We start from the raw sequence: 8,710 nt of genomic DNA, 5'->3' as shown, positions 1-8,710 counted from the left end.
TTCCCCCCCCCCCCCCCCCCCCCCCGGCCCCTGCCCTTACCATGCTGCTCAGAGCAGCATGTTTGGCAGCCGTGCTGCCCAGCCGGAGCCAGACATTCTGCCGCGCTGCTCGGCAGGAGCACGCAAACCCGCTGCCCAGAGCGCAGCCCGCGTGGCTGCAGGGAACGGGGGACAGCTGGGGAGGAACCGGGGGCTAGCAGATGTGGCCCACGGACCGTAGTTTGCCCACTTCTGCTCTATCATGACTGGAGTTAATAGGCAAACATATTGGCTGCTGAAATGCATGTACTTTTTTTTTTTTTGCAACATGTTCCATTAACTTAGCAACATGCCTCTTCAGTAACAATAAGAAACAGTTTGACTCCAGAATAACCTCCCCACAAAGCTTTTGGTGAAAACCCTTGTTTTGATGTTTTGGATTATACAGAGACTGGAAAACTTAGGTCCATTTAAAATGTGTTATACAGTTAAGTTTTCTAGGTAACAAGATCTAGGTCTGATCATAGAATCAGGTGTTTGTCTAACCTGCTCTTAAAAATCCCCAAGGATGGAGATTCCATAACCTTCCATGGCAATTTATTCCAGTGCTTAACTACCCTGACAGTTCGGAAGTTTTTCCTAATGAACAACCCTAAACCTCCCTTGCTGCAATTTAAGCCCATTGCTTCTTGTCGTATCCTCAGAGGTTAAGAAAAACATTTTTTCTCCCTCCTCCTTGTAATAACCTTTACATACTTGAAAACTGTTATCATGCCCCCTCTTAGGCTTCTCTTTTCCAGACTAAACAAACCCAATTTTTTTCAACCTTCCCTCATAGGTCATGTTTTTTTAGACCTTTAATCATTTTTGTTGCTCTTCTCTGGACTCTCTCCAGTTTGTCCACATCCTTCCTGAAATGTGGTGCCCAGAACTGGACACGATACTCCAGTTGAGGCCTAATCAGCACAGAGTAGAGCAGAAGAATTATTTCTCGTGGCTTGCTTACAACACTCCTGCTAATACGTCCCAGAATGATGTTTGCTTTTTTTGCAACAGTGTTACACTGTTGACTCATATTTAGCTTGTGGTCCATTATGACCCCCACGTCCCTTTCTGCAGTACTCCTTCCTAGGCAGTCATTTCCCATTTTGTATGTGTGCAACTGATTTGTTCCTTCCTAAGTGGAGTACTTTGCATTTGTCCTTATTGAATTTCATTCTATTTACTTCAGACCATTTCTCCAGTTTGTCCAGATCATTTTGAATTTTAATCCCATCTTCCAAAGCACTTGAAACTCCTCCCAGTTTGGTATCATCCGCAGACTTTATAAGTGTACTCTCTATGCCATTATCTAAATCATTGATTAAGATATTGAATAGAACTGCATCCAGAACTGATCCTTGCAGGACCCCACTCCAATGGTGTCTCCATCTCCAGTTTGAGGTGGGGGTTTCTTTGTATTTGTTATAAGCCAGCTGCTTCTTACGTTGTATTATTTCTTCGTTGTTTTAATTACTAAGATTGTTTTGAACTAGCATCCTAGATGCACTATCAGTCAATTATGAATGCAACTGAGGTTTCAAAGCCTATTCAAGTGCTGAAAATAATAGACACAGCAGCTAAGATTGTTTTTATTTAATTAGGCTTTTAGTCTTACTCTTTTTAAAATGAACTCCCATAAACTGCGCTAAGCGTACAATAGGTTCCTTGGAAAACTTTTGCAATTGACATTAGTAAAAGTACATATACTGTCAACATATGTTGTTTAGTGTTTATATAGCACCCAAAGTATGCTAAGGACTGCATGGAGAAATAGGACAAGATCCTTGCCCCCAAGAAGTTATAAACTAAGTATCAATAGCAAACAGCCTTAAGGGACACCTGCAAGGTTGACAGACCCAAATCACAACAGATCTAAACCTTTTTTTTAAATGTCATAATTCTGAGAAAAAAAATCTTTCTTACATGAGAGATGCAATATTGTTTAGCTCCTCTCATTCTCTACTGGGCAGGCAGAATAAATGTAAGGTTCTTTGATTGCATGGGATATGGATACACGTGTTTGTGTCATGTGTTTCTTCTCCCCCTCCCCGCCTCCCCCGGTCTCCTTTTTTCATTTTAATGAGTAGGCAGAGGTTGACATCTGCAGTGTCTATTCTCGTCCTTTTTACAAGAACAGAACAGGTAGGCAGACATATGGATCACACACCTGCACTCTCAACACAACGAAGGCAAGTCAGGCAGCAAGATAGAAACTTTGTCATTCTCTTCATACTAAGTTAGAAAAAGGAAGAACATATTGTAATGCTGATATTTTCCGGAGGGACCTGTGTTCTGGTGGTGTTTGGCTGTGCCACTGTAGTCATATTTTGAGCTGTCATTTTAATTATAAACCCTGTTTATGGAAGGTTTACAATGTAGGCATTTTAATGTGCCTGCAATTTGTTGCACTTCCCCAAAAGTTAAGGTTGGGCTGAAAATCTGAGTCCAAATTTTGTTACTGCCAGTCCAGGTATGTCTGATTTGGAAATTCCTTATCCAAAGAGTCTAAAATACAACTGAGCCTCATATTTTTGCGCAGTGTTGGCACACGTGTGCACTGATTATCGGGAGTTACTTGGAGTAAACATTGTTTCTAATGAAGCAACTCTTGGAATTGCTGTATCATTGGGAAACAATTCCCTAAATAACCTTTAAAGTAGTGTATGTGATCTACAGTACAGTGTGTGCGCCAAACTGCACTAAAACTGAATAATGGCAAAATGTCAACTAAGTGTACACAAAAATCTTTGACTTATTCATTTTTCCAGATTGCTAACAATGTTTTCTAATAGTCTTCTTTCTGCAGTGACCACTATGCAGCGTTCCATGTTATCACAGGCAGGGCTGGTAACATTGCGTGATCAGGTTGCCTGACGTTTCCCATTATAAGACCCCATTCTCAACTGCTTATAACTTTGACAACTTTTAGCCATTTCGCCTGTGTTCCTCAGGCTGAAGTATATTGGAAATTTTCAGCCAAAACAATTCAGGTGTTTCTGAGAACAAGGATGGGGGAAAATATATTGTGTGTCCCATCCCATGTAGTGAGGAGGAGAAAGCTGACTGATTCAAATGCAGCAGGACAAGAGCTAGACCTAAGGAGTCTGGAGAGTAGATTGTGACAAGGAGCCTTGGATGGACATATGAGAAGACGGAGAGGCTGGCGTCGGGGGGAGGAGAACAAGACTGGGAGTTGGGGTAGGTGAGACGGGACTGGCTGGGCAAGGAGACTGGGAATAGGAGCTATGGGAGTAGGTTGGGACTGGCTGGAAAAAGTGGTATACAGTCATGTTATTAAAGACTGTATCATAATACATACACACAAGGGGGCTGAATTAAGATTGCATGGTCATGGTCAATCTTAATTCTGGTATTTCCTCACTTTTGATTGCTTGATCTTGCATCTTAATGTTGCTTTAACACATAAGGTTGGGTTGGTTGGTTTTTGACATGTAACTTGGAGTTTTTCCACCCAGAGTCTTAGTGTGTGGCGAGTCAGTATGTAAATGTACAGCACTCTAGCCTACCACACACTTTCTGGCTGTGTGGACCTTGCTACCGTGCACTAAACATCACATAGTATGCTTTGACGTACTGCGGTTTCCAACAGCCATACATCCAAGTGCACTATGGAGCTTTTAGTACACAGTAGCAGGGTCCAAGTGGACAGTTAGCACGTAGCAGGCTATAGCACTGCAGATTTACACTTGGCTTGCCACACACTGACTGTATAGACAAGCTCTTACCTAGGGCCCAAGTGTGATGGATGGTTTAAAGAACATAGAAAAGATGTGCTCCTGCCCCCAGAGCTTTTATCTTAATTTAGATAAGATAGAAGTGTGCAGAAAAATGGACAGGAGAAAGGAAGACAAGAGTTACAGGGTATGTGGTAACCCCAAATAGGTTATGTGCTCCTCTGGCTGGTCTCAGTAAGTGCATAGGACTTTCCCTCTTTACATGATTCATAATAGTTTATAAACGGAGTGAAATGTATTCACTTGATTTTGTTGGGAGGAGCTGTACGGCACTAATATTATGGTAGCAAGGCAGGCGGTAGAGGATCTGAGGATGGGAGAGTTTGGACAGAGCAGGGAGATGAAAATAGAAGGAAGTCTGGCAAAGTGTGATGGGCTGCAGATAAGTAAAAGGAAGAGTAAAGAGAGGTGGATGAGCTCTACCCTCCTCTGAACACAGCAGTCAATACTATATGTTCTCCAGATCTACACCTTTCCTGAGGTTGGGCTCACATAACATCAGCGAGCATAAAACTCTTCTGCATAAGCTTTCTCTGCAAGCTTGTCTGTTCCTTGGGTTTCCCTGTAGGACTTCCGTTGTCCCACACCCTAGTTACCTATGTCTCAGGGACACTAACTCTGCTATCTCCTGGTTACAGCTAACAAGATCCACCTACCAGCATGAGTCTTAGATTATAAACTCTTTGGGGAATGGACCATGTCTACCTTTGTTTATATAGCTCTATGTGGCCCTAGTCCAACAGGAGCTGAGGCTTTTAAAAAGCCTTTGCTGAAGTTGCTGATGTCACTGGTGACTACCCATGTGTTTGGGTGTCAAGTAGCTGGGTCCTGGAGTCCCTGACGCTGACTCCCTCTTTGGCAGAGGAGTAGGGCCATTTCCCTGGGGTCTGTAAGCTGGTCCAGGACTCTTCCAGAAGGAGCTGGGGCTTTTTAAAGGTTGGGAGAGGAGGGTGAGCATCTAAACTTGGGGTTTAGTAAGGAAATTATGCACAGCATGAAATAATTTTTCTAAAGTACAGTTGTAAGAGGACCATTTGAAGTCAATGTGGATACATAAAAAGCAGAAAAATTAGGTAAGGCTTGGGTTTTGCAGCTTTAAATCTTGCTGGAAAGGCTGTATTCATGTTTATTACTTTCCTTCCTGAACTTGTCTTTAATATTTGGAATTTATGTCATAGATTAGTAGCAGCAGAGGAAAGAAATCTCAGTTAACGCCAGCATTCTGATCTTAATACGTCTCAAAGTGACTGGACATTGCATGGGGCGCTGCACACAATAATTATATACTTTGTGAGCTGCAATATCAATGCTCAACTGTGAGAGAGGGGAAAGAAGTAAGGTGTGTGTCATCCTTACCTTGAGTTTCCTGGTACAGTTCTTGCTTTGTCACCACTGAGTTAATGTACAGTTTGCATTTAATATTATTGGGTATTTTAACTGAGCTGGCCAAAAAATGCCAATTATTGTTTCAGGGAAAAAAATTAATTTGTTTTTTTTATTTTATGAAAAACTGAAATCAAAAACCATTTTCAGTTTTTAAAAAATCATGTTTTAGTTTTAAAAACCAAATGTTGTAACAGAAAATCATTTTCCAAAGCAGATTATTTTCAGGTTTTGGTATTTAATTGAAAAACTGGAACATATCTACCAAAATGAAAATATTTCATGAAACTTTTATTTTTAAGAAAAATTGTTTTCAACAACATTTCAACCAACTCTAATTTTAACAATACTTTAAAAACAAATCCAGTTACATGTATGCGTGTTGATGGGTTGGATAGCAAGTATTTTAAAGCAATAGGGCCATCTGTGTTTACTAGCATTTTGAAATGGTGAGTGGCATATTGACCTGCTAGAACCCGAAGGGTTCCCTGAGACAATTTTAGATTTGTGCATTTGTTCTTGGTGCATCATGTAGAAATCCCATGTGCTGACTTTAATTAGGAAAAAAGTAAGGATTATCATACCCAACGGTTCACAATAAAAGCTGTGCTTTTGTCAGGAGCATTTGGGAAAACATGAAACACAAGAGCGATGTTTGTGTTTCTTGTATTGAGCTGAAATGTGCTTACATTTTGGAGGTACTTAATGTAATATTGTGCATGCAAATCTCTGAAGTAGACTGTGGTTGTTTGAAGCCATAGATGGTCCATGGAGGAAAAACTATGTGAGCTGCACAAAGCCATTTTATTTTCAAGTTCATCTTCTCCATATTTTCTATGGTTTTTTAATCATTATTTCCAACCCTAATATTAAATGTGGTGCTGTTGCCCCCACTTCACTGGAGATGGTGATGCACTCTCCTCCCGATTGCTCTGACTATAAATAATTGTTCTCAGTTGTTATAAAGAACACAGTTTCTGAGCCCCATTAGTATAAAATCATGCCCAGGAAATGCTGTTACAACTCACATTTAAAGCGGCTGAAAAATCCTGTTGTTGGATATCTCTGTTCCTCTCATGGCAAAGGCCTATGTAGTAGTTTCCAAGGATTTATTTTTAGGGAAAATATTTTAAAAACATCGAATGGGCCTCAAATGAGATGGGCCCAAATCACCCCTGTAGCCACACTCTGGAATGTTGAGAAAGTTTGGATTCTGCTCTGGATGACATTTCTAACATTGTGACCGTTGTTTAGGTCAACTGATGTATCACCAAATCAAGTTTTCTATCACTACAGAATGCAACAAGTATTGTGTAACACCAGAATTGATTTCTTGATATATTTTAATCAATTAACTACTAAATAGACAACAAAACATTCACTTCTAAGTGAAAGGGATTCTAATTTAGACATTCAGAGTTCATTTAATTCCTCTTCTGAATAGTAATTTTATGTTTGCCTCTTATCTGGCCATAAATTTGCCGTGTTTAAAATGAATTGTTTGATTGCATGATGATATTGATTACCACAGTTGTTAAAAAGAGTAATTGATTTGTTTCTGCAGTGAGCTTGAGGAGAAGAACGGAACAAGGAAAAGAAGCAAGAGCAGCAATAAAGCAGCAGAAGAAATGCCCCTGAGAAGGAAAAAGGCTAAACTTAGCGACGAGGACTCTTTTGTGCCATTAGATACAGGGCTTTCTCTGGCAGAGGATGAAGAGCTTGTACTACATCTGCTCAACAGTCATAGATAATTATTTCCCCCCAGTTTTTTTCTTCTAGGTCATCTTTGCTCTTATGTCAGAAGTCGGCACAAAATCAATCTGGCATCAGGGCAGATGAGTATCTGCGGACATTGATAAATGAGTTTCATGAACAATGGACTTGCCTCAGATCAGATAGTAGGTTATTTTTTTCCATGGCATATATTCAGGATGGTTGGTTTGGGATTATAAAGATTTCCAAGACAATTTTCCAATCTAAGTCCCCTGATGACATTTTGTTAGTAGCACATTTATAATTGAAAAACTCCAGGTTTGAAGTATTTGTTGTATCTTTTTTGTAAAATTCAAGCTTGCTTCATAACAAAAGCTTAGTGTGCTCCAGTCTGAATTTTTCTTGATTTTTGGCAGGTTTGTAATCTCAAAATATAAAGAAAGTGGATTAAAACTATTAAAGAATAAATATTTTTCCAAGCTCAAATGGTGAACAGTAGATATGACTTATTAAATGAAATGCAGATTTGTTTTTACTGTATGTAATACACATTTATTTAAAAGCTCCTGAAGTTTTTGAAATAAATAATATGTATATCTCTTTAGCTTCCCCATGAAAACAATTAAACCTCTACAGCCAGTTTGCATTTCCATTATACTTACAATTCTGTCAACTGTGTTGAAACAATCCAAAAAAAGAAAAAACAGAAAGAGAAAATTCAGCCAGGACCAGGGACAATGTACTGTCTTCCTAGAGCCAAGACATGAGATGTTATTCTAAGATTGGGTAGGCTTCTGAAGTTGATGGGCAAGGGTCCATTGGTGGTGGTTCATATCTGAATTAATGACATTGAGTCTGGGATGTCTCACAGATGGTAGATCCATGTTTCCTGACTGTAAGTGTACTGTAGAATGTACAAGCGGTCTTCTGAGATCCTTCCAGTTCCACGAAAGACAGAAGGCTGAAGATTCTTGAAGTGAACAGCTGGCTAGGTAAGTGGTGTAGAGTGGAGGGTTTTGATTTTGTGGAACAATGATCCACCTTCTATGGGAAGAGGGGATCTATAGTTTGGATGGCTTCCACCTCAGTAGAAGAGGAACAAATCTCGGGGACAAGCTGGGTGCTAAACTAATAGCAAAGGGGGAGGATAAAAAGAGGGAAGATATGAGCACTCAGAACAAAGTTGAGATGTTGAGAACAAAATTAATCAAGGAACCAAAGGACATGAAGAGGAGAAATTCTTGAATTGCCTATACACCAATATTCGGAGCCTGGGTAACAAACAAGAGAAAGTGGAATTGCTCATTTACAAGCATAAATTTGATTTAGTTGGTATTACTGAAACCTGGTGGGATGAGTCCCGTGTTTGGAATATTAAAGTTGATTTAGGAAGGATCAAGTGGGCAAAAATGGCATTGCCGGTTTCCGAGTCACTGGTAACTTGGAAGAAAATGATCTTGAATGTTTATGGCTGAATGTCCACACAGGTATAAAGCACAAGGTGGTGTATGAGTTGATCTCTGCTATAGACCACAATCATGCTAGGGAACAGGATGACTGCCTCCTTATGCACCTGTCTATAATGTATAGGGAATAAAGCTGTGTGATCATGGGGGGGACTTCAGTTTGAGTGACACATGCTAGAGGTCTTGTGCTGCCAGTATTAAAACATCCTTAGAATTTCTAAACATCAATCCTTCTTTTCCTTTAATGCATCGTTTCAGTATTCATTGAATTCATAGTGTGCAGAGCTAGTTTTCCAACTCAAAAAGTGTTGCAGCCACCACGGGGGAGTTCTTCATTAGACCTCGTCTTAACAAATAAAGAAAAAACGAAGA

At 40.0% G+C, this 8,710-nt stretch overlaps 1 protein-coding gene across 1 annotated transcript in view; it reads left to right on the top strand.

Annotated features, from left to right (window-relative positions):
* Positions 1-7,358, top strand: part of DDX10 (DEAD-box helicase 10) — a 308,585-nt gene extending 301,227 nt beyond the window's left edge. Inside the window, exon 18 of the mRNA XM_034758827.1 lies at positions 6,724-7,358. Within this exon, the coding sequence (XP_034614718.1) occupies positions 6,724-6,910 (187 nt within the window). The 3' untranslated portion in view covers positions 6,911-7,358. The remainder of the gene's footprint in view (positions 1-6,723) is intronic.
* Positions 7,359-8,710: the final 1,352 nt, after the last annotated feature.

This window comes from Trachemys scripta, chromosome 1 (assembly GCF_013100865.1).
Source record: "Trachemys scripta elegans isolate TJP31775 chromosome 1, CAS_Tse_1.0, whole genome shotgun sequence".
In the NCBI taxonomy this organism is placed as follows: Eukaryota; Metazoa; Chordata; order Testudines; family Emydidae; genus Trachemys; species Trachemys scripta.
This window is presented reverse-complemented; position numbering and strand designations above follow the sequence as displayed.